Source organism: Epinephelus fuscoguttatus, linkage group LG14 (genome assembly GCF_011397635.1).
Source record: "Epinephelus fuscoguttatus linkage group LG14, E.fuscoguttatus.final_Chr_v1".
NCBI lineage: Eukaryota > Metazoa > Chordata > Actinopteri > Perciformes > Serranidae > Epinephelus > Epinephelus fuscoguttatus.
In genome coordinates this window covers 11,678,825-11,706,232 of record NC_064765.1, presented here as the reverse complement: position 1 = coordinate 11,706,232, position 27,408 = coordinate 11,678,825, and the positions used below count along the sequence as shown (strand labels likewise).

The following is a 27,408-nucleotide window of genomic DNA, read 5'->3' as shown; positions in this document are numbered from 1 at the left end:
TAGGGTTGCCGGTCCAAACCGTCCAGACCAAATATGGAATGTGGACTGGTAGATGGAGAGGTGCCAGTTCACCTACTGAGTAAAAAAAAAAAAATGTTTCCCCTCAGGGATTAATAAACTACATCTTCATCTTGCTCTAACTTGGCTTGTTAACTATAATACTTGAACCTCACTGTCACCCTGAACAGCAATAATATTCAGACTAATAGCTTATGTTACAGCTCAGCTGAGGAGGGCGCCATTAATGGGTATATCTTGCGCTGTCACAAGCACGAGCCTCTCGTCCATGAGTAGATGCGTGTTTCCTTCTGTGAGGTGATACAGTTGGTGGGTGTAGTTCGGTAGAAAAAAAATAGTTCCTACATTAAACTGCTCATAACAAGGTCTGTGGATTATCTTGAGTGGACATTGCTGTTGAGTTTTTCAAATGTATTTTTCTGGCACTTTGAGCACCACAAGCCGAGAGCCATTTAGTTTCATTATATTCGAGAGAAGGAAGACATGTTTATGGCTGATATCTCCAACACTCAGCAACTCACACCGAAACGAACCAGACTGATAAACAGCACTACAGGTAAGAGAGAAAATATGTATTTTTGATTTTGGGGTGAACTGTCCCTTTTAAGATGGTTAGCGGTAGAACAGAGTGTAGAAGATGTCGCCTGTAACAGAAGTGTGTCTCTTAAAGGCCACAGTCATTCCTGAATGTACGGGTCACCTCCCCAGTGGTCAGTGGGTAATGATGCCTTCAAGGCACCGCTTCAGAGTCCCTGAATTCAAAGAGGAAAGAAGTAGAGGGGGAATGAAGGATTTATCCCCGCTGCAAGATTTTTTAATTTTAATTTTTACATGACATATTTGTACCTAACATGTTATGATGGTTTGTTTGGTGGTTTGTTTACAAGCCTACCTTGTTGCAGAAGCGAAGAGGATATAAATCGTAAAATGTAAATGCATTGAACTGGATTTATAAAACCTACAGCTGTCATTTGAAATAGACCTGACTGTGTGCAGCATCTGTTCTCTTTGATAACTGATGGTTATCCATCTTCAGTATAATCTTAGAGGGAAAATACCATCACCAGCCACCCACATGCTGGCAGGTTTTGGCTGTAATTGTTCAGTTGGTCATCCTTACCAGCCACATTTAAAAAATAAACTATCTTGCAATGTTAGGAAGTAAGAGGAGAGCAAAGATTGAAGAGTGAATCCAGTCTGAGTCTGCTGTGATGCTCCATGATTTTCACCCTCATGTGTGAACATATAAGACTGAAAATCCTGTATGATCCTGTATGTATTTAGGTGTTATTTAGATTGTTAAGGGGGATTCTTATGCAGTAGAAGCTTTGATTGTGTATTTAGGCGGTTCTGTTCATATCTGATGAAACGTAAAATTACCTTTTGTAGACTTACATGCTAACACTGAAATCATGTGTTTATTAGGCCAGGTTATGCTTTACATAAAGTAGTTTATACGAAGTCTTGTCTCACCACGTCTAATGGCAAAAGTGTTTATAGCTGTTCTGAATGGGCACACTTAGGTGGAGAATAGACATGCCTGCATAGGGAAGGGCGAGACGCGATGAATCTTACAAATGAGGATAATGGCGCTCGCTGTGGGACAGTCTCTTGTCTTTATGGTGTTAGTCGTTGACACAAAAAGGGGACCGAATAGTTGTGTACAAAATGAAAAAGAGAAACTCTGCATTACTTTACTGGCCACATGATCCAGAAAGAATATACTGTACAATGCAGTGACTTTTGTATGTCGTTAGGCCGTGAGTTCTAAGAGACCAGAGGTACAAAATAAAAAAGTCAAGGCTGTCATGTAAAATGATATTGATATGGGAACACAGTGAAGTAGCTGATTAGACTGTGTACATTTCACTTCTGGGCTGAGATGACAGGTTGTGGCTCAAGTGTGTTGGCTAAAAAGACACTCTTTTTGGTGTCCGGTGTGTGCGCACACTCTTGCATCATGGGCCTTGTTCAGACTGCCAGCCTATATCCATTTTTTTGGCATATCCAGATTGATCTTCGAAACTCTGGACAGCAACAAAACACATAAAATGAAATTTGGAGGTGGTTTGAAATGTGATTCCAATCGGCTCTCTACAGATGCGTTTCAGTCCGGCCTCTCAAATCAGATTTCAAAGTGTCTTCTGTTTCACTTGAAATATGACACGATGGTGATGTCACATCCAGAGTGTCAGAAATGCTTAGCAGAATCCATGCTGCTAGCAGAGTGTTAAAGAATACAACATGAGAAACAACTGTCTGTGGACAGACGCTGAAATAAAGTCCCTGTGTAGTTACTGAAGTCTATGTTGTTACCACAGCAACCTAAACAGATAGGTTGGTGATGTCAGGATACGTAAGTCTGATTCGCTAACTTGCTAATGACAGTGTGGACAGTCAGTCTTAAAGATCTGATTTAACAAACAAATCTGATTTGCAGGCAGTCTGAATGTAGCCTCCCACTCTGACTTAAATACATTTACATTAACCCCTCCCCCCCTCCCCGTACCAGACATAGAAAGAAAAATGAATTACACTTATAAACTGAAATGACAGAAAAATTGGTTTTATTGTCATGCTGTCAGCTTTTATATCCTCAACAGGAGTTAGAAAAAGGAAAGGCTGCTAAATAGTACGTTTCCAAGTGCACCCTCTGACAGTTTATCTAATCTCCTCCAGTTTAAGATGCTGCTCGACTTCCCCTGATCCAATGATTTTATGTTATGCCATTTTTTCATATGAACTCTGGACAGTGTCTGCAGAATCAGGTCCAGACATTGTCGAGAGCTTCCCTGTCATACATGCAGCACACAACAGGAGAGTGTCCAGGTCAGAAGCATTTCACCTACTGAGATAGGTGAAGTTTAGGTCAGGGGTGGAGCACGGAAGAGGTAGGATGTGATGCAGACAACAGAGTTTCTTCCATTTGCTTGAATTTGTTGGATGATTTTGGCTTCGACCCTTACCAACAGAAGTTACTGAATCTCATTCTCTCTCTTGTCAGACATTTTTTTGCCGTCTTCCCTTCTTCTTCAACTCCAGATTTTTGTTTTCTACTGGTTTCATGTGAGCTGCATGATAGGACCATCATCAATACACCCACTCGCTTGCTGTGAATTCTCCAAAGATACTTGCTCTGTTCACACATGGGCTCCACTGAACATTAAACAGACTTTATACTAGGTAGCTGACAGGTTAAAGTCCTTTTAATGTTTGATCCAACTGATTCGGACATTAGCGTTCTCACCTACAGCTCCTCTGGGTAATGTCTTGACCAGTGGTTCCCAACTGGTCCAGCTACAGGTCCAGATTCTCCTCAGTAATTAGTTCAAGGTCCAGTTTAATATATTGAACGTCATACTTGCGTTTGGCCATGTTGTCGAGGTAGTCTGCTGTCTCTGTCAAGTGGCTGTCCGTTCGTCACTCACTCTACAGCAGGAAACAGCACTTCAAAGTAAAAGCTCTGTGCCGAGAAGAGATGGTTTCAGAGATGGTTTGCCAAAATGTGTTAAATATTTGGCATGTCCAGAACATGTGCAGCAGAGAAGAGATGATTTAACGGCACAGTTTGATTGAACTCACTGCACCATTCACATACCAGTAGTGTTGTTGTCATACTAACCGTAGAAACACTGTCATCCTGTACTTCAGACTAGCAACACCAACCACTAGACTTTGACTGGGTGTGGCAGGCTAAGTGTTGGCTCTGGGGGTGTTAAAGAGTGTATGTGTGTGTGTGTGTGTGTGTGTGTGTGTGTGTGTGTGTGTGTGTGTGCCCATGAGAGAGAGAGAAAGCTTACCAAGTGTCCTATTTGAAAGAGGCTGAAAGAGAAAGCGAGTGCACGTGTGTTGTGTAAGTGTGTGGCCTCGGGTGTGTATCCATGGTAGGAGGGGGATTGTTTGTTCTGCTGGACCACACAGCATCTGTGTGTGTGTGTGTGTGTGTGTGTGTGTGTGTGTGTGTGTGTGTGTGTGTGTGTGTGTGTGTGTGTGTGTACCTTTTAAGAAAGTCTGTGATTATTTTTGAGCTGCGTTTGTTCATACATATGCTGCTTTATCTGCGCAGCACTTTTTTTTTTTTTTTTTTTTTTTTTGCAGGGTTTTTGTTTATTCAGCTTGAGATTTCAATAGAAAACATTTTTTATATTTTAGGTGTATGGGTTTTTTTATTGTTTCATGTTGAATGTCAAATAAACATGAATATTTAACTTAAAATCAATGTTTTTTAGCCTCTACCACTGGTTTTATTGCATTTTTGGTTAAATTCATGCGGATAAAACAAACCCAGCATCATCTGATGTAATTAACACACTGATGAGACGTAGCAGTAGTGGAGCAATGTTTCTATAGGCTCTTTCTATACAGGCCTCTCGGTTTTTGGCTGTGCTCTGCCAGCTGCAGTTTGGTGAAGGGGCTTCCAGACATTTGCAATATGTAAAAAATGCATGGCAGGAATGGCTGTGCACCGCATGGGTGTGGGCTGTATCCTGTCTGCGTTTCTGTAGCTGCAGCCTCACTGTATGTGTGCGTGTGTGTATGCATGCCCCTGTGTGTGTGTGTGCGCTGGTGTCTTTCTTATATATGCATGATGCACTTGAGTTTTTTGCTCTGGGCGCTGTCACAGGAGCCGCTGAAAGGGGTACATTTAATTCAGTTATGGATCAGTGGAGAATGGCGTTTGAGCCCGTGTGTCTTTATGTGTGTCTGCTGTGAGTCATTGATCAAATATTTTGCTTGCAGAGATTCAGAGCACTCCCTCAATGGGGCCTCCGACTCCGGCATTAGCCCCTCCCCTGTGAGCCGAGCAGCCTCCTGAGTGGTCAGCTTCTGTGGCGGACTTGGCATTTTACCTCCCTGGCCCCTCCCTTCAGACGTTTGAATTTTGCCATGACTCAAAACCTTTTTCTATTTTTGAGATGTGGCTCCTAGCTCCCATAAACAATAGACAACGATGCTGCCAGTGAAGTGATGCACAGGAGTGGAACCAGTGAAGTCAGGCTGGTTGTGGGATAAGTGCAGGATATTATAGCCACTGGTTTCTTTTTGCTGGGGCTTTGTCACCTCTTTTTTCCTGGATGCTTTTATTACTAAGTGAATCCATTCACCAGTTGTAGTTGCTGTCCCACTTGATCTCCACATCCACTCTGTATACGACATGAGATGATGATATGTTGTAATGAATCCACATCTTACAGTGAGAGGATGAATTTCTCATTTGCATCCGCAGCTGCAGAGCTTTATGGACTGTGTCCTTATCAGCTGTAATGATTCCTAAATGAAGGCAGCATCCTCGCCTGTGTCCGCACAGTTTCTGAGGTGCACATGGAGGTTTTATGTTGTTGTTGCAGCTTATTAGTCTTATTTGTTTTAATATTATAAAAATGTAATTACTTGCTCTATTTGTCTGGTTAGAAAGAAGGAAATTATGCTAAAAATACCTTGTTTGCAAACAAAGAGAAATGCAGCTAAAAATATTCTTGCTGGCTACAGAATTTTTGTGTCATATGCAGCTACATAGTTTTGGGGATGTGTTTATCTTTCTGCTTTTGAACTAAACTTTTGTTTTAATGACCAGGTGACCAGAATTACCAGCTTTCAGATGTATGCACTCCAGTAACTGGCTTACTGAGAGATATTAGGTTCAGTCAGGAAATCAGAGAGCACGCTTACATGCACAGCAATCTGTTTACTGTTAAACTCATGTTTGCATTCACGTACACTGCCTACCACCTCACTCCAGTTACAGACTTTTGGTTTCCTGTTTGCATGACATTTAAGAAATGTGACTCTGGGTACTTAAAGGGATAGTTTGGATTTTTTTAAGTGGGGCTGTTTGAGGTACTTATCTATAGTCAGTGTATTACATATGGTAGATGTCTGTTGGCATGCCCCAGTTTGGAGAAGCAAGCTGGAGTGCTGACAAGGAAGCTTAGCAATGTACTGCTGTGGACAGGGGGCAGCAGCAAGGTTAAAAGAATCAACATCATTTTAATTAGATGCTATGCTAAGAATATTTTTATTGCTTTACCTTTCCATCGAACAGCCCGTTCCGATGTGTGAGTTGTTCCCCATCTAGGCTCTCGTCAAAGCCACCAGACTCCATTGACAAAGACAGTAATTTTAGCTTACCGAAAACAGGAGCTGCTGGTCTACAGCTGCCTCGATCAATTAGTTGGTTAAGTGTTATTGTGTGACTTTGGTGAATCCAAACTAACCTTTTTAAACACCAAAGTCACACAATAACACAAACAAACTAACTGATCAAGGCAGCTGTAGACCAGCTGCTCCTGTGTTCGGCAATGTTACATCACTGTTTTTCTCAATGAAGTCTGGCTCTAAAGAGAGCAATATAAGGGCTTACTTTTCCCATCTGAAATCACTGTCTGACAGCAAGGTAAATCAGTGAAAACATTTAAATATAGTGTACACTTAAACTGATATTGATTTTTTTTTTTCGGTGCCTAAAATGTTTTTTGCTGCTGGCCTCATCCACAGCAGTACATGCACAGCTTCTTCTTCAGACTTCAGCCTGCTTTCTTAAACGGGGGGCGTGCTGACCGCCATTTAATGTAGGTAATACACTGACTATGGGTAGGTACCTCTTACAACCCCACTTCTAAAGATCCAAACTATCCCTTTACATGGAAATCCCAGTGATTTTATGCACCAGAATCAGTTCTCAAGAAGAATTATTCAGTCTATGAAAACAGCTGTGTAAGGTCCTCTGTTTCTCTGGAGGAGGCTTTGTTGTGTCTGGGGGGAATGTCCCTTGTGATGTCAATAAAGTTATCTCGGCTTGTCATTGGAGACCATAAATTTTGAATTTTGGAAAGCCTGTAGAGTTTGAAAGACAGTGGTGTGTACCAGCCAGGGAGGGTCTGATGAAAGACACTTGCATGTTGCAACATGAGACATCGAGATGATTCAAATAGTACATCATGTGAGCCTCTTCAGCTCACATGAACCTCATAATCAGTAACAGTGTGACAATGCAGTAAATCTGGTGTTTAAATGTCGAGATCTGTTCACTCGATAACGACCGCTTTGCTTACTGTCACACTATCTTGTTGTCATAAAGAGATAAAGCTCCAGGGATTAAATGTGTCCTATTCACCAAACTGATAACTGAACCACATACAGGGGGTTTCTGCAGTCCCAGCTCAGTGAATGCAGACTAGACTCCAAGTCCATTTGTCACACGAGAAATGATCAGCACTGAACTGTCTTGTACTGTTTTCTACTGACTGCTGCTGTTGTTCGTACTTTTGTTTGGAATGTGCAGTGGATGGAGGAAAATGTCCACAATGCATTTGTATAATGTGGAGATACTTTCTTTTTAAAATGTGTCCTTGACAAGGCAAACATGTCGTAGCCTACAGATGTGAAGACACCATCTGAATCAGAGCTGCAGTGCTGATTAAATGAATAGATGCTCGATAGAAAATTAATTGGCAAGTATTTTGATAAAAGAATAATAATTTCAGTATTTTTTTAAAGCAAAAAAAGCCATATATTTGCTGGGTTAATGCTCCTTTAATGTAAGAATTTGCTGTTTTTTCTTTATCATACATGATAATTAACTGAACAATTTTGGATTTTTACCTTTGACTGGATAATATATACCATCTGAAGATGTCACCATGGGCTCTTCGCTGTTTTCTAACAATTTATAAACAAATCAATAAATAGAGAAAATAATGGGCAAATGAATCGATAATGAAAATAATTGCTCGTTACAGCTCTAAACTTAATCACCTTACTTAATTTGGTAGCTAGAGATGGGCGATATTGACAAAACTGTTATCTCAGTATTGATTATGTGATGATGTTTTAGGTAAGACGATTGGTATTTTCATGCATTTCAGGGTTTCTCACACAGTCATTTATTTGTGGCGGCCCGCCACATATCAGATTTTGCTGCCACATATTGACGTTTTTATTTTTGAACCTGGACCTTTTATTCAAAGTGCTGTTGGAATATATATATATCAGTTATTTACAGTACCTCCCTCAGAAGCGCAGAGTAGGTACAAGTGGAGCAGCAGTGTACCAGGCACAGTGAAACTTAACCCTTCATTAATTCATTAAAAAAAACCCAAAATGCTCTGTTTTTTTTTTTTTTTTTATAGAACTGCGTTCTCATTTTAGAGTTGTCCATCATTTTTCTGCGCACCCTGTGGTCCAGCGCTGGGTCTAATGTTGTGTTCACACAGAATGCCATGCAAATTTTTGCGTCGCCTTACTCGCACGAGTTTGAACACTAGAATATTTTGTGTTCACTCAAATAAGTTGCGTCATATGCATTTGAAATTGCTGAATCAGTTACTGAACTTCTGCTGGTACGTCCTCCACGTCATATGTCCCTGAAGGATCTCAATGCTGACTGGCTATCACAGTGCGAATTGGTCACTGAAATTTAGATTTTCCATCTTTAGTGAATAAGCATATCACGTATGCTTAATTCACGTAGTTCACGTCAGTTGTTGATGCAGCCATCACATCCATTGTGCTGCTGCCTGACGGGAATTCGCGTCTAATCGCTGGATTACATTGACTTAACATGTATTTCAGTCACCTGAATTATTTTATCCACGCCCAGTGTGAACACAACATAAAAGTTTGCTTAAACTTGCCTCTGCAGCAGCTACTCCTCAAAACCATCAACCTGATGTGTTCAGCTCTGATCAATCTGACCACAAACTGATCGACTAATTATACACCCGGCAACTCAAAGAGTTTTGCATGTTGTCATGGACCTCCAAAAACCACTGTCCAATTTCAGAGAGGGGCTGGAAAATAGCAGCTGGAAAACAGCATCACTGTAATTAATCCTTGAAAACCAGGTTAAAAAGACAGTTCACCCTAAAATCAAAAATAAATATTTTTCCTCTTACCTGTCGTACTATTTATTAATCTAGATTGTTTGGGTGTGAGTTTCAGTGTTGGAGATATCAGCTGTAGAGATGTCTACCTTCTCTTGAATGCAATGGAACTAGATGGCACACAGTGACAGTGCGAGATGTAAACAATAATGGCGTCTAATGGCGGAGGGAAAATATGTATCTTTGATTTTGGGGCGAACAGTCCCTGTAGTACAGTATTTAACTGATGTCACAGTTTTACCACAACCACTCTGAAAATTTCTCCTCACGTCACAGTATTGATTTGATATTGATAGATCTCCCTGTTGTCGTAGGAATTGTGAGTAAACAGTTATTTTCCCTTTGACAGATGATTTTTGAGCAAAAGCATGTAGCTGTCTGCGTCTGTCTCGCGTCCTTCCACCAGCACACAACAAATATGCACTGTATCATAGAGGTGCAGTCAGTTTGTTAAGGTAATAACAGTCTGCTGTGCTCTCCTCACCTCCTCCTCTCGCCCTCAGGCCTGCTCTTTCCTCCTCTTTCTCCTCCCCTCGTCGTCTCTCAGCCCTGTAAGGCGACCCATTCATCAATAATTGATAATTGGCTGGGACAGGTGAGATGGAGAGGCAATTTGTAGAGAGTGTGGTGTGGGTGCACTGCCAGGAGATTGGCTCGGAGGAGGAAAGGAGAAGGACTGAGGTTGGGGAGTTGAGTTGCTACTCAAGGACACTCAGCTAGGGGCCAGTCGGAGGAGCCAGCCAGCTGATGTACCACTTCATAACCTGGATACGGTGTGCGTATGTGTGTGTAAATTTATGGATTTGTGCATAAGCATGCAGAGAAACACACATTCAAGCAAGCATACCCACACACTGAGACTGAGTTTTATTTGTAAAACCCAAAATCACATTTTGCCTGTAAGAACTTTACAATCTGTACAAACACGACACCCTCTATACTTCGACCCTCAGTTCAGATAAAGAAAAACTCAACAACAAAAAAATCCTTTACAAGGAGAATAAAGGGAGAAACCTTTTGAAGAGCAGCAAAGAAGGACTTTTTCTTCCAGGATGAACACATGCAGTAGACTTTATACAAACACAGTAGAAAGAACTGAAAATATTTAAATTTTACGCCTTCAAAAGAACATTTCTTCTTCATTTTTATGGAGCCTGAAAACTAAATTCTCCAAGAAAGCTATCACGGCACCAAGTACACCCCCTCCTTGCTTTAATAAGGTGTTTTCTTTAAGTGAAAATAATATGCTATCATGTCTGCATTTATTTGATTTCACGCAAGAGCGCTTCCTCTGATAATATATGGTCATTCAGAGGTTCGTGTGTATTTTCTGCAGCTCCGAGTGCTGCACAAATGAAGTGTTTCCTACAGCGTTTTACAGTAAAGTTACTCTGCATTGCCTAAGAAGTGTACACCTTATTACCTTTTTATGAAATTCAATGTTAGGGTTAATAAGCTTCAGGTGTTAATGAGCAGCGGCGCAACCTCACACCGCAAACACCACATATTAAGGGAGGTTGAGACGCCAACCATGAGTTGCTACACACCCCAGTTTACCTCTGTTTTAAGACATTTGCTACTGGTTCCTACTCAGTATCAGGGATGTAAATCACTGGTTTCATCACGATATGATATCATATTGATTCTTCTTCTTCTTAAATTGACTCCACTAACACAGATTACACAGCACATCAAATCAATAAGCCTCTAGGGCTTTCTGCCAGAAAGTCCCCACTGGAATATTTTCGTTTCAACCCAAACTATTATCTTTTTCATAAAACTTCTCTTAACAGCCATAAATAATTGATTAACAGCAAGATCATTTGATAACGGTATCAAATTTAGCTCAATAATAACTGTTAAGATTCATGGACGAAACAATTGTTTGTTGCTTGTGACCCATTATTAGCGTAAGCATGTCTACATTGCATAAATCAGCCTAGCAGCTAACGGACTTTCCTCCGTTCATAACTTGACAAATGACATGTATTATTTATACATTTTTTCTTACTCACCGTTGGTTTAAGTCACTAAATCTTCTGACAGAAAAGCATGTTTGAATTTGAGCCTGCAGGCACATTTATTCAGCTGAACATTGTTAAAAAAACAGAGCAGCTAATGTTGCTATAGTGAGAAGTTAGCAGAGTGAGACGCCCAACCAGGCAGGTAGGTTGTGTTTTATCTGATAATGGCATTGTTACGTATGGCCTGTACTCTGTCTTTTGATCCTTCTGCTGATTTATTCCAGAGTAAATAGTGTCATCCTCATTGTCTTTCTCTCCGTTGCTTGCCATCTGTCTGCCGCTGTTTGACAATGACACAGACTTTAAAAATAAAATCGTAACCTAAAGATGACTATGTAGATCGATGTTTTCACTTTGCATCGATGACACTGGGTCATTGATCACTGAATCGATATACCGATCCAGATTGATAGATTGTTACACCCCTACTCAGTATGGAAAAGTTTGGAATTTGATTTTTGTACTTTGCATTCAGAAATTTTAAAAATAAATTGATTATACAAGCAGTTTTTTTTTTTTTTTCATGGAGCTTGGAGCAGACCAACAGGGCATCTGTGAAAGACACTGAAAGAAAATGTAGATTTTATATATAAAAGCATCACTAATAACCAAACACTAAGCTTGTGTGAACGTTTACAAGCTATACAGTGATGCAGTTATCAGAAAAGCTAACGGACTACCTTTTCTGAGTAAGGAATCCTAATAAAGGGTGTCTGCAGGTCATAAAATGTAAATATTAGCCCTTAAAAGTCATTAAATAGTCTTATATTTTAATTTGTAAGGTCTTAAATGCCTCAAACATTTTATCTTATTTTATTTATCCATCTTTTAATTTACTTATGTTAAAATGAGTCAAGCTGTTCTGGTCAAAGTCCACAGTTTTTTGACGTCTTTTTACTTCATACTTGCACTTACCTGTAAAATGTAGATAACCGAACTCACCTTAATAGCTATATCCAACAATAAACCTACGTCTGCACAGGACCACATTTACTCACTTACCTGCAATGCTTGAACAAGAAAAAGATGAATTGCCAAAAAAATCTTAGTCAATTTAGTTAAAAAATCTATTGAAAAGGTTTTAAAAAGTACTACATATTAGCGTCTGATACCTGAAGACCCCCTGTAACAGCTCCAGTCATCGTTTCCATGGACACAGTGAAGGAACAAGGCTGCACAGACGCCATAAAAATAGAATTATTTGACTAATTTAAAGTTATTTTCAGTTCCTAATAAACGAGATGGAACGATGCGGGTGGAACAGTAATATAGGCCTAATAATATTTGATTTACTGAGGGAAAATAAAACAAGTGTAGGTAGCAGCGTTAAGTTTACTTCCTCTTGGGGCAGAGATGAGTTTGTCTGGGTTTGGAGTTAATTGATTTGGATGAGCTACAGTACCTTGCTAAAAACTTCTGGCAATTATTTGGCAGCATAATTACATGGATAGTCAGAATGTAACATACATGTCAATAGCTGGATTTTTTGTATTTATTTGAGAGTATTTATGTACCAATTTTTGCCTTTATAAAGGCATAATCAAGCCCTTTCCTACTTCTCTGAACTCCTTCATGTCTACACACCCTCCTGTACTCTGAGATCCTCTTCCGCGATCCAACTCACATCACCATCTGCCCACTTGACTACCATGGGTCCTAGAGCCTTCAGCCGTTCTGCCCCCCGCCTCTGGAACTCTCTCCGCCGTGACATTCGCAATATTGACTCCCTTTCCATCTTCAAATCCTATCTGAAAACGCACTGTTTAAAGTTGGCATATTTGCAAAGTGACAGGAAAGGGGAGAGAGAATGGGGATGACATGCAGCACAGGGCTACAGATTTGGGCACACGTTCTACCTGTTGAGCTGGAGGCCGCCCCAACAGCAGGGTTTAAAACAGGATTTTAAATGTATTCATTTACATAAAAACATCTAGTGATTTGTACTCAAATGTCAAATACAGTATAGTCTGAAAAGTTTACCAAGAAGTGTTGAAATTTGAGTCTTGAAAAGTATGAAATTTCTAAATGGAAAATGTGTAGGAACACTGTTTTTGCCCCCTCATTTCCTTTAATATCACTTCCATTGGTTGCCTAATAAACAGATAAAATGCCCCCACAAATAATAACAATAATGATAAAAAAAAAACAAACCTAGTCTTGCTCCATAGATAATAACGTGTCAGGGTCTGTCTGATTTGTCTCAGCAGTAGTTAATCAAAGTAGCAGCACATTGCAATGATGGAAAAAAATTGGGGGGAAAAAGTGGAGACAAACAACCCAATCTGTCATAGTCAGGTGGGCCGCGCTCGCTACCTCTGCTCACCAGTGTCCTCGGGGAAACCCCAGACGACTGTTGGTTATCTATGAATTAAAAGTGTTTGCTCTACAATAATGTACATGTGCCTGGCTGCCATCAGGCCCTCAGTTTTTCTTGGGGAGCTTTTGTGCAGCTCTATTAAAAAAAATAAACATGCGTCTGTGCCACGATGCCGTTATTATTATTCTAACGCAGTTCCTGCATAACTTAAGAGTCGCTGTCACTCGTTTTTCTTGAAGTTTCGTTTCAACTGATGTGCTGTCAAAAAAAGTGCTCAGTAATATACACATCTTATTTTCTGCCTCTTTCCCCCTCACATTAAAAGCCATTTTTTGCTGATAATTAATACACTCCTTTTTGCAATTTGATTTTGCAGTGTTATAGATTTTCATGCTAATGCAGCGCCTCATCAGGGGAAACGCCACCAGCAACACCAGTTTGGAGTTCATTATGAGCCGCCTGGTCGGATAACAACTGAAACATCAAGCTTAAAATGTAAAACACATGTACATACACGCGATGCAGGAATTAGGTACCCGCAAAACATGTGTTTAAGTCATGTCACGCACTCGTAGACGTCTCTCTAACACACATAGATTGTGTTTGTCTCCCCGCTCACTTTACAACAACTTCCCACCTTTTTAATCTTGTGTTTTTCTTCTGTTATTAATAATCTGGGTCTGTATTTTGTTGCTTTTACATGGCAGAAGATGGAGTGAGGCCCATGCTGTGTGTGTGTGCTTTGCCTGGACGCTGATGGTGTGTCTGCCGGGTGCTGAGTGCTGGGCAGAGTGAGTGAGGGAGTGAAGGAGTACTTATCGATTTTGGCCACACATCTCTTCTCCTGAAAATCCCTTGATTGCTTTTGTTCTGCTCCCCGTCTCCCTCTCTCTGTCTCGCTTCCTCTAATGAAACTCCAAATGAATTGGAGCACGTACTGACTGCTCTTCTTTCTCTCCGTTGCACTCACTCTCTCCGGCTTTCTCTCTTCTTTCTGTCTTCGTCTCTCTCTCTCTCCCTGCTGATTTCTCTATTGCTCCCCTTCGTCCTCCTCCTCTTCTCTCTCTCTTCCTCGCCGTCTTTATGTCTCTCTGTCTCTCCGTCTTCATCTCATGCTCCCTTGCTCCTCATCTGTTTTGTCACACTTTTCCTCCCTCTGTGCTCGTCTATTTGTCTCTCTGTTTATCTATTTTCCTGTCAGTCTCACCTTCTCTTATCTCCTCTTTCCTCTTCTCCCACCTTCATTTCCTCCGCTCTTCCTCATCCATGTACGAGGAAGCGAATGTGGTGGAGATGTTGCCTACCAGCAGCAGTTAAATCTTTTCTTACAGGATGACTCAGACACATGACCAACTCAAATGGGCTGATAGCTTCTCAGCAGTCGCTCTGTCGTGGACCGATTCTCGAGAACTGTTTTTCACATTTGATTATTTTAAAGGGACAGTTCATCCCAAAATCAAAAGCACATATTTTTCCTCTTACCTGTAGTGCTGTTAATTACTCAAGATTGTTTTGGTGGGAGTTGCAGAGTGTTCGAGATATCAGCCGTAGAGATGTCTGCCTTCTCTCAAGTACAATTTAACTAGATGGCACTTGGCTTGTGGTGCTCATAGTGCCTAAAATGTATTTGAAAACTCGTGGCAACGTCTCTTCCCTGAAATGACCTGGTTCCTCAAGATAATCCACAGACCTTGCTGTGAGCAGTTTCATGTAGGAACTATTTTCTTTCTTCCAAACTACAGTTGCCAACTGTATCACAGCGCAGAAGGAGTTTGGTGAAAGAACAGGGTTCCCGTAGATCATTAAAAAAGGTCTTAATAGGCATTTAAACCATTCATCTAAAAATAACGCCTCAGTGGTCAGTGAAGATTCTCAGTCATCCAGGTCATGGTACTCTTAAGTGCTTAATCGTAGGCAACTGGAGTTTCTTGGAGACATTTCACCTCTCAAGAGGCTTCTTCAGCTTTCGTCTTCAACATCCTCAAAAACGCCTTCAAAAAACTCAAGCAAGTCCAGTTGTCTATGATATAGCACTTGAGAACACCTCAATTGGTATTAAAATGTCTTTATTTTTTTTTTTTAAGTATTTTATGAAACATTTTTTATGATGTTGCATTGTAAAATTGGTAACATCTACTTTTTAAAAATAACCCACAGAGTGCCTCTCGCATTAACGTTGCACAGATCAGGATAGCAGAACCAACAGTACTCTTATTTTTTTCTAGCTTGGATCCTCAGAACAGAATCAATCGTTTGCCAGCTAGCTGTCACGTTGCCCTGGACGACACGGGGAAGTGTATATTAAACTGAAACTGGCTGTTTATTGTAGATTAACACGGCATGGCTGAAACCAGTACTGGGCAATGCACACAAGGCTCTTTGCATTTTTTATACAAAGTTTTTCAAACTCGGCACAATGAGAATTCCATGTGCAGAGTGAGAAACACAAAATTGCTCTGTAAACTCACTAACAAATGCCAAGTTCTGTTTTACCCTCTGATCTGCCACGTAACAAAAAAAGGCACACATTACCTTACAATAAACATTTGAGCAAAATTGTCCCTAACTCAAAGTAATTGATGTCGGTAATGTTTTTTTTTTCTTTGATTTTGGTTGTCGTAAAATTGGTCTTAAATTTCATTTTGAAGGCATCAGAAAAGTCTTGAAGTCTCAGATTTAAATTGCCTTAAGCTTGAGAGCCCCGAATAAAATGTTTTCTGTGGCTCTGAAGGAGCTTCGTCAAGACTTGAGAAAACAACCCTTATGATTCAATCATTAGACAGTACCACCATACTCTGTTACAGTAATTTCCCTGTTGACCAATCAGAGCAGTCTGAGCTTTCTCAGGAGTGGGTCTTAAAGAGACAGGCAATAAACAGAGTGTCGTGGACATAGGTTGAATTCAGGTGTTGCAGCACAGACAGTATGAGGAAAATAAAGTTGTTTTTTGACCATAAAAGCATGTAAATGTGTTCTAGTAGAAACCCCAAATACAAGTAAGAGCCTGAAAATTAACAGAGTAGGTCCCTTTAGGTTTCTCTTGTGAGTTCTTCAACTCTCTCCCTTTTACATAAACACACATCCTTTTCTGTTCTTTGTGGGACCTGTCTCTCCCAAACCCACTCTAATCTTAACCTAATCCTAATGCTAATGTTAAGGGTCAGTTCACCCAAATTACACACACATTTGCCCACTTACCCATTCTTCCTTTTAATCGCCCACATTTTAAGATGTCTTTAGATTTCTGCCTCTGCCCCACTTCTCTGGGGGTAAATTGATTTTTTTTTTTTGTGCTCACAGCAAAAACTACATAAAGAGATTTAGCAAGGACATCTCTCTCCGGAAACAGTGTCCTTGTTACTCTGGATAATCCACTGGACAGGTAGACAGTTGTTCCAATAAAAACTTTTGGGAGTGTCTGGGAGTGTTTGGGAGTGGATTATCCAGAATAACTGTGACATTGTTTCTGCTGTTGCTGCTGAGTTTAAGGTTTTTTTCTGACCTCTGTGTTCAGCACTGGAAATGAAATTCCTCTCAGCTCCATTGTTTTAGGGGAGGAATCTCAGAAACTGATATCTCCAAACCTGAGGAAATAAAACTGAAGCTGTCTGCAATCAATTAACTTTGTTTGTTTTTTGGGAGGGTTGAACAAATCTTTTAATTCTAAAATGAAGTCATAATATTAAAATGGGCTTTCGTAGAAGGTAAACACCTTACCATCTAAAACTTAAATTGGTTCCCAACAGTGTTATTTTCATTGAGAAAAGTATGACTCAATATATTCCTCAAAACAACCTTTATTACCATGACTAAGATGAGAAGGTGACGAGCCATTACCAACGTTATTCAACACAAACTGTGACTATATCAGCTTGCAGTATTATTGACGAGTCTAAAATGTAGTTTAAAAGATAAAAACCTTGCCAAAGTCTCTGTATTTTTTTTCAGTGCAGCCATTTCGTGTCACATGCTGCACGTTGCACCATATCAGGACTACAGTAGCAGCACACAGTGAGCATAGTCAGGAGGACTCTGAGTGAGTTAAAGTTAACTGTGACAACAACAGGGCTTGGGAGAAAGAAACAAGGTGACACTGAGTCGGAGAAAAAAAATGAATCCATTGCTTTATCAGAAGGGAAGCAGTGTGGCCAAAAAACAGTCAGTTAGATAAATATGCAAATCAGAACATTTTTCATGGTTGGATGAATTTCTTAAATTGATATAATCAGAACACCGGACCAGACGCTTTCTGAAAATCTTCATTCTTAATAATTCACCTTGTGTTTTTCCACAGATAATAAAGATAAAATTTTAGGTGGAGTAAGTTTGACTAAAATGACAACATTACTGATTTTGGCTTGAGTAGATAGACTGAAATGTTCCAAATAATCTCTTGGCTAAAAAAGCCAAATGTCAGAAGTTTTCATTGACTATAACTATACTAAAATAGTTACCTTTTTTCAAAAATAGGATCAGAATAAAATGGCCAGACATTTAGTAAAGTAAACACGCAACGTAACGTAACGTTTTTGTGTCGTCCATCGTAACATCGAAAAAAACACTGATTTTTAACGTGAGACTGATTTATTGAGCGTTTTTAACGGTTTAAATCACCGGGTCTGTTTGTTTTGGCGAGGAGGAGACCTCTGTAGAAAATTTGGCTGCTGTATAAACCTCCTGAATGTCTGGATCTTAAGTTATCAGAGAAAGCCAGGTGCTTGGCTAGCGGCCTGTCTAGGACATGCCAAACTGCGTCGAAAAAAAATACAGATTTGTACCGTGAAACTGCTTTATTCAGTGTTTATACTGGTTTTAATCACCAGGTCCGTTAGTTTTGGAGAGGAAGAGACCTCAACGGATAATTTGTCTCACAGTAAAAAGCTCTGAACAGTGAACACTGAAGGAATTCAAAATTTGGGGGTAGTGCTATATCGTAGGCACCTGGACTTGCTTGAGTCTCTTGAAGACATTTCACCTCTCATCTAAGAGGCTTCTTTAGTTCTTATGGACTGGTGTGGAGTCGCTGGCTTTAAACTCTGTGTAGGTGTGAACCCTTACAGAGTTGTTAAGGTCACATGTGAGTCGTTTAAAGCCTTCGACTCTGCACCAGTCCATTAGGACTGAAGAAGCCTCTTGGATGAGAGGTGAAACGTCTTCAAGACACTCAAGCAAGTCCTGTTGCCTACAATATAGCACTTAAGATCACCATGACCTGGATGACTGAGAATCTTCACCGACAACTTTGGGAGAAGTTTCAGCTGGATGCAGTCTGCAGTTCTCACCGCTAGATGCCACTAAATCCTTTCAATCCTACACACTGCTCGTTTAAATATGACACAAACTAACAAGGACATTTCAGAATCAGAATCAGAAATACTTTATTGATCCCCGAGGGGAAATTATTTATGTTACAGGTGCTCCTTGCAAGAGAGGAAAGATACGAGAAAATATAAGAAATTTGACACAGGCCAAAGACTTAACAAAAATAGCCAACAAAATGAACGCTGCTTCTAATAAAGAGACAAGTTCAGACCTCAGACACTGTGTTGACAGACCAAGACAGATCAACCAGCCCCAAGATTTCTGTTAAAATGCTTATTTGGTTATTTTTCCATTTGTTATTTGTTCATCTGCTTTATTTTGCCCCCAAGGTAGTTCACATGATAAAATATTAAAGCTGATTTCTGTGGGTTTTCTCTGCTCCGCTGGGAATACGTTCTGCTGGGAAATCTGTTAAATTGTTGTCTTTATTAATTTATCTATATCTTCAAATTTCAACACACCAAGTCTTGTAAAGTGTCTGCATCCACCCTTTGAAAAACCAACCATGTGTAACTCTAAACTATAAAACATCAGCTGCATTTCAGATCCTCAAATTCCCAGAAACAAACAATGAGGTTGTGACCTCCTGTTTCTCAATGGAAGCTGCAGAATTTGCTGTTTTATATGGATATAACACAGAGGAGTAGAGTCTGGCTGTTTTTAAACATCCCATTCAGATTCTTTTTGTAGTTTCCACGCTTGGAATACAAGAGATTACCCAAATAACAGTGTAATGAAAACACAGTTGGAGGGCATTAAAATGATGGAGCATCCTGAGCGGTGTGAAACATGGCGTCACTTGTGTAATAGGGGTTGAAATGCAGAGTTGGGAGAGAAAACCGGAGCCAGATGTTGTTTGATTCATATTGCAAGTCTCATGTGGACATAATCAGTGAGGTTTTATGTAAAATATCTGTATGTGTACACGAGTTGCCGTCTCCCTGAGGACTTTATTGTTTCGGCTCATCAAGTGAGCGTTCTAGTGCTTTATATACGCTTGTTGTTCAGGTCCTGAGACTGTTTGTAGCTGCAGCTGATACATTTGCAGCCCCCTCCTCCCCTGTTTTCCCTGTGGACATCATTGTTACACCTCATTCGATGGGTATATGTTTGACCTTTGACCCCTTTGCTTCCCAGGGGAGCTGGAGGAGGAGATGGAGAATCCAGAGATGGCGGACCTCCCTGAGAAACAGAAACACCAGCTCAGACACAGAGAGCTCTTCCTGTCCCGCCAGCTGGAGTCTTTACCTGCCACGCACATCAGGTACACCACCCTGGTTTTAACACCACTGAGTTATCTGTTTTAGTTTCAGTTTTTCTTTCTTTATCTTTATTCCCTGAAGAGTTTTGGACTCACACGGTGCAGTGTTTTCACAGCACATACCCCAGGCTGTGAGTAAGGCCTCCATACAATGCCTGTGAGCTACTGTTGAGTCCAAAAAAGCTAAATCTCAATATTAAAATACAAATTTCAAAACAAAAAACCTGCCCAAGTCAAAATGAATCAGATAACTGCACTGAAAAAATAACAATTCATTGAAAATAAGCACAGTTATATTTCTTTATTGTAACAATTATTTTACTTGTCTTGACTGTTGTCCTGAACACGTGGTTACAGAAAGCATGGCTTAAGGCCTTGTCCACATGCACATGGGTACTATTGAAGACATAGTTTTTTCCATGTGTTTTGGCCTTTCATCCACATGCAAACTATGTTTAAGGTCAGTAAAAACAAACCTTTTGTAAAATGCCTTACAGGGAGTAGATTTTTAGCAACTGCGTTTTCAGTGCTGACAGACAGTGAAGACAAGTTTATTGGCTTGAGACGTCAGAGTGTGCATGGTTATCTCCTTTTGTGAGGCGTTACAAATGAGGTGACATTTTGTGCGATGGCAGATGTGACCAGAATAGTCCTGGTTCTAACCCTTAGTAATAGGATTTTTTACATGTTTACACATAAATGCACCGTCACTCTTCCACTGTATTGAGCAACAGAGGTGTCAGAATGAGCTATAGAGGTCACAGCTCCAGGTCGTTCTCGGCTAACAGCTTTTTTAAAAGTTACTACAATGTAAGATTGAAAAGCAGCATATTCTCATTTAAGAAGCTGTAGCAATCTAATGATAAAACAATCAATTACCAAAATAGTTACAGATTTTTTCCCCCATTACTAATCGTTGCAGCTCTATTATGATAGGTATTCAAGGTAGCATAAATTATTGAGTAGCAAATGGCACATTATCTCTGATGGGACTGTTTTTTAACGAACTTGAAGATTTAATTGAACACTTTGACTACTTAACAAATTGTTTCTATTTTCATGACAGTAGAAACATATTGTCATATTGACATCAGATCAGCAAAATTTCACCCCTCACTATGGTTTCAGGTTCTGTATGTGTAGAATATATCAGTCATAAACAAATACAGATATTATTTAGATTCAGCCTTTCTGCTTACATTTCAAATTAAAAGCTCTCCAGTGTTTCTGTGGACAGAATCCCTTCATTTGTTTAAACAAGGCTTTTATTTTGAAATATTTGCAGGACAGGGATGTGGAGAATGCAGTGACTTGTGGCTCCATAAATTAGTCTTAAACGTTTCTTTGTTAAATAAAAATAAATGACATTTATCATGAAATTCAATCACTGATGGCAGTAATCAAAGGCAAACCCTGTGTAAAAAAAGTCACTGCAGTAACACTGTCTGTGTGCGACACAGCAGTTCAGCGAGGTAGCTGTCACGCACAGTTAGTAGTAGGCGGTGTGGCCTGGTAGGTCTGTCTTGCTGACATTTTTCCGGTTCTGGTAAGAGGTGCAGAAGAAGTAGAAGAACATATACTTTATTAATCCCTAAGGGGAAATTCAATTTTTTTACTCTGTTGTCATATACACACAGACCGGAATTACACACACATGCACAAACAGGACCTATACGTGCATTAAGTGGAGAGGTGTCAAAGTGAGGGGGCTGCCCAAGGACAGGTGCCCTGAGGAGTTGGGGGTCAAGGGCACCTCGGCAGTGCCCAATAGGCGAACTAGCACCTCTCCAGCTACCAGTCCACTCTCCATATTTGGTCTGGACGGGGACTTGAGCTGGCTACCCTCAGATTCCCAACCCAGGTTCCCTATGGACTGAGCCGCTGCTGCCCCCACAATGCATCATAATGCATTTTGCCTTCCCTACATGTGTTTATTTCCAGCAAATCACGATGCATTTTATCGCTTACGTGTCTTTAAAACAATGACGTCTTCTTTAACGGGCTCACAGCACAACTTGCCCTGCATTTACTCTTTCTGGCCACCCGCCATTGGGCCATCGTTTATGTCGAATCCTGAAACAACCCTTTGGATCGTGTGTGACTGTAAAAACTGCAGCTCTCTGACTCATTTGGATGATGATGATGATGATGTGATTATTTATTGATTCCTTTACTCACATTATCCGGCACACATCAGGTTTTATGGCGGCTGAAAGATGGTCGGGAGCTTCAGTCGAGTCTTAGAAACTCCGACACAGAATAATCCCCTCATACAAAATGTGTGCACGTTGATCACTAAATGTCAACAGAGAGCTGTTTCTACATATAGACCTGCCTCTTCTCGTCAGTAAGCTCCAGGCAAACCCACCTAATCATTACCACCTTATTACTTGACATTTCTGAAGAGTGGCAGGGAAGAGCAAACTGACATCTGCTCGAATAAAAATACTCTGACGAGCCGTTTTTGTTTAGCGAGGATTCAAACTTGATTAGGCTTCCCAACTTAACACCTGTGCGCCGCCGCCGCCGCAGCAGCAGCGAGGTTACACAAGGTGTGCTGAGTTTATCGCCCTGCTGAGTCGTGTTTGCTCCGGGCTAGAAAGGTATGACTACTTAGCTGGTAAATAATTTGGATTCAGACAGTAGCAGTTAAGGGACGAAGATGAGTGCTGTCAGTGTCGACACACTCAAACAACAGGCGGTGCCAGCTGGAGCCAAATCAATATCCCTGTTGCAGTTTCTGAAATGCATCCTACATCAAAGTATCCTCTTAGACGGTTTGCAGAGGGGAGTTTGGACCAGGCCTTCATCTTGCACGTATGTAACGTGTTATCCCCTTTGAGTCTTGTCTGTTAACTATTCGTTCTTCTTCCCTCTCCCTTTGTCCTCCCTCTCTTCCTTTCCTTACATCCTTTCTGGACTCCAGGGGGAAGTGCTGTGTGACTTTGCTGAACGAGACAGAAGCCCTGAAGTCTTACCTGGATAGAGAGGTACGTGCCGTCTCCCCGTGTCCGTGCTAATATAATACGACGGGGTCTTCTTAACTGTGATTAGGTGTGTTAGATTTCAGGATTATCTAAGAGAGAGTGTGTGTGTGTGTTAGACTTATGAGTTAGAGATTCTTGTTTCCAGATGAATTATTCAACGTGTTGACCCAGAATGTTCTTTTCACATACAGTAATGAGGAGACGAGAGACTAGCAGAGGGGAAGATGTACACACACACACACATACACATGAATACAGAGACCGATAGACTCCTCTCTTTCGCCTCTCCATTTGCCGTCTCGCTTCCTGTTCCTTTCATACTCATCCTCATGCCTTCCTGCCATCTGTATTTCCCAGGATGCCTTCTTCTACTCGCTGGTGTATGACCCTCAGCAAAAGACCCTGCTGGCTGATAAGGGGGAGATCCGCGTTGGGAACAAGTATCAGGCCGACATCACCGACCTCCTGAAAGAAGGTACATCATACTTAAATCTCAGGCGTTTTTTAATTGACACAGTTTTTCCAGTGAAGCTTATTCACAGAGTTGCACATTAATGTTTTCCTGCAGGGGTCTTTTTTACCCTCCTGTGTACTGATTTCCTTCTTTCTTTCTTTTTTTCTTTCTTTTTTTTAATCGCAATTGTTTTTTCAATTTTTCAGCATTAATAAGGCAGTCGGAGGCATAATGAACTGCTCCACTTTTCATGTTTTATAACCGCTCAATTCTCAGGAAACATTTCATGAACTTTAAGCGACCTTTTCTGCCCCAAGCCACCGTTTATTTATATATCTATTTTCAAAGTTAAGTTGTAAAGAAAGTCAACTAACCTGGGTTTCCATAGCGATCACAGTGTGGCAGCATGATTATACATAATCAAAGTGTTTAGAGTAACAGATTATTGTTTACGTGCTTCACAAGTGATGATTTTACAGTCACCCAGAGAGTATGGAAAGAATGGGGTACATGTTCTACTTTTAAAGGTACTAGACAACTGTTTTATTGTTGATGTTCACATCCAGCTTTCTGACAATAAAAGCTCCCATTTCCTCCTAATAAAGGATAATGTGTGCAGCATATGTGGGTATGAATGCACATTAATACCTGGATCTTAACACATAACAGTTGTTTAGTTTCTGGCCAAACTGTAATGATGCTTTCACACAGCGAGCAAATGTCGGTGTCCTCTGTTTTAAATCACTGGCAGCAGGGTGTAACGCTGCAGCCAGCTATCTCCACAGTTAAATGGAGTTGTAGCCTAAGATGGTGGAAATAATTAACAATATCACACCAATAATATAACAGATTTTGCCAAGTAGTGTCGTAAATGTTGTTTACTGCCTAGACTTGGTAATCAGACTTCAAAGGAGTAGTTCAGATTTTTTGAAGTGGGCTATATGAGGTACCTATCCATAGTCAGTGTATTACCTACAATAGATGTTGGTTGGCACGCCCCCAATTTGGAGAAGCAGGCTGAAGTACCACCACAGAAGCTAAGCAATGTACTGCTTTGGATGGGGGCAGCAGCAAAACATATTTTAGCCACCTAAAAAGATCAATATAGATTAGGTGTATGCTATATTGTTTGTTTGGTGAATCTGAATAAAAATACCAAGGTCACACAGTAACACTAACAAAGTAACCGATTGAGGCAGCCTTGAACCAGCAGCTCCTGTTTTCTGCAACGTAAAATTACTGTTTCTGACAAAGGACTCTGTTGGCTTTGAGATAAGTACTTCAGTTCTCCTTTGGAAGGGCTGTCTCACAGCAGAGTAAAATGGAAAAAATACTCTAAATATAGTATACCCTTAACCGATATTGATTTTTTTTTTTTTAGGTGGCTACAGCGCTGTTCACACATATACAGATATTTTAGGAACAGATATTTTTCCACTCTGTTTAAACAAAAAAAATCTGTCAACGCTACCTTCATTTAACAAAATACCTTTGTCGACACCAGAACGTTTGAACAACTCCAAACTCTTGTCCAGCCATGTACCATAGTCTCCGCTTGTTACAAAGGTCGTAAAGCGTACAGGCTACATAAGACCTACTGAAGATCTCATCAGCGATAATTCTCACAGTTGATTCCCTCTCAATATAAGGACAAAGGAGCTCATTCAAAGATTTGAGTGACAACAATCTCACTCTAGAAATTTTCCCACAATCCGCTGCTTTAACCAGGTTTGATCCAAAACCGGACACTGAATTGGACCAAGTAATGTTGGGTGCAGCAAGCACTTCCGTTCATCCATGAAGTGGTGTAAAGTAGTAATTAGACGAAGCAGTGGTCAAACGTAGACAAATTGTAAACAAGCCAGTAGTCCACCATTGTTGTTGTCGTGGAGATTACATCATAGTTTCCCAAACACTCTGTTCTACATGTCCACAAGGACAAAATGTAACAGGAGTTTTGAAAAATTTGCATCTTAGAAGGCGCTGTAAAAACTTGCTTTTAATGACCTAAAACTGTTTGCGTATAAAAATACAGATTTTCAAAAATATCTGTATTCATGTTGACAGGGCCTAAATTACATTTTGCTGCTGTCCCCGTCCACAGCACTACCTTGCTTAGCTTCTGTGGCAGTACTCCTACCTGCGTCTCCAAACTGGGGGCATGCCGACTGCCAACCACTGAAATACACAGATTTTGGATAAGTACCTCGTACAACCTTACTTCAGAAAACCTGAATCATCCCTTTAAAGCCGAAATCATTTCTCTTCATTAATCTCTCTGCTCCCTGCAGATGAAGACGTGAATGAATCAGGGAACTCAGAAACAGTAAAATCAGCTCCTGTATTGTTTCTTCATCATAGTTTCTGTGGTTGCCATGGTTACAAGGCAGAAAGCTGAAAAAGTTGAACCATCATAAACTGTATCATATGTAGCTGTAAAGAGCCGTGTGCATTCACAAGCCACTGCTGCTGACCTCGGTTTACGTTGAAAACAATGAAGACGATAACGACTACTCGCTGTCTGAAAAGCACCTCAAATACAAACATGCAACCTTATGTTAAACTCTAATAATGTCAGTGTGGACATTTTACCTCACACATGCAAAGAGTTTCCATCTTTGCATTTTGTCCATAATATTAAACTCCATAATTACTTTCATTCAAGCAAGACTGAGAGATATTTTCCAGGCATTTTTGTGCCAGTATTGTGTGCAGATATTCAGCATTTTTAAATGTGACTATTTTTCTGCCAGATTTAGTTTCACTGTTTTGCCAGAATTTTATTCTTAGCAGGTGGGAAATCTCTGAAATTGCAATTAGGCACCATGGGGACATCGAGCTCTCTAATTAAACCCATGTTAATGAAATTCTGTTACATGTGTTCGGAGCTCAGACAGGTTGGCTGGTTTGTTTGCAGCTTGGCAGCCTGACAGACCCCACCTATTCAACTGTGGGATTCATTAAAGCTTTGCACGAGGTAGTGATTTTAAAAAGAGGCAAAACCAGGAGAAAATCAGATTTGATTGTTGAATTCACTGACTCTTTTTGTACCTGTGTGGTCAATGAGGAGCCACAGTGGCCTCGGAAAGCTCAGAAGAATTAACTATGTGTGTGTCTGTGTGTCTTCTGGGTCTGTGTAGGCGAAGAAGATGGCAGAGACTTGGAGAAACTAGAGGAAAAGGTCTGGGACCCCAACAGCTCACTGACAGAGAAACAGATTGACCAGTTCTTAGTTGTAGCTCGGTAAGTCAACACAGAAGTGCAGAAGCATACAGAAAATGAAAAAGTAAAAACTATACATACAGCATGGTTTTTGCTGGGTGTTAGCTGAGAAAATAAACTCTCATACCTGGAGGCTAAATATGAAGCCTCAGCCAAGAGATGGGGGACGACAAGACTGCAGGAGGTTACTGTGTCTGGCCAAGAAGTTGTCAGGAGTGTAAGAACTTATCAATATACTTGAGTATTGCAGTGTTATGTGATACTCTCAAAAACACTATCATTTTTTTATTGTTTACATTTTCTGTATTTGTTAACCTAAAGAATCCTGCATGCACTTTTATTTTATTTTTACTGATATAGGCAAATTAATTTGCTCAGATAGCACATAAAGTAGTGCTATGATGTTGGCTGTTACAGGGACTGTTGCAAATACTAATGCAGCTCTCACTGTTCCGATTGTGTAAAATAAGTAAAACAGATTATGCATATGGTGGTGTGTTCTTTATTCTGTGACATAGGGCTGGGCAATATGGCTTTAAAATGAATGTGATATTTTTAGGCTATATTGCAATACACAATCTATATCTTGATATTTTGAAATCTACTACTGTAGACTACTAAAATACATTATAACATGACCTACAGTTACAATAAAGTTAAATAAAGCACTGTTAATGAAGCTTTGCATTAGTTCATGCAGGACACGGAAGTCATATGCCCCAGCTGACAGCCAGCTGATTGGATCATTGTTTCTTAACAGTCACACACCAATCACAGCCTATTCCCACACAAGGTGGTCCATTTAAATATGGCGTCCTACTCACTGATACCTGCTGCACCAATGCTGCCACACTCTGCTACCACTGGCAAAGCTTTGCCTCCACCTTTCTAAGTCAGAGTCCTAACATGACTCAAAGGTCA

General features: G+C 40.4%; 1 protein-coding gene across 4 annotated transcripts in view; it reads left to right on the top strand.

Moving 5' to 3' along the window:
• Positions 1-27,408, top strand: part of mta1 (metastasis associated 1) — a 77,287-nt gene that overhangs the window by 29,027 nt on the left and 20,852 nt on the right. For all 4 annotated transcript variants that reach the window (XM_049596520.1, XM_049596519.1, XM_049596518.1 and 1 more), the window contains exons 4-7: positions 19,701-19,827; positions 22,751-22,814; positions 23,169-23,286; positions 26,406-26,508. In XM_049596520.1, the coding sequence (XP_049452477.1) occupies positions 19,701-19,827; positions 22,751-22,814; positions 23,169-23,286; positions 26,406-26,508 (412 nt within the window). The remainder of the gene's footprint in view (positions 1-19,700; positions 19,828-22,750; positions 22,815-23,168; positions 23,287-26,405; positions 26,509-27,408) is intronic.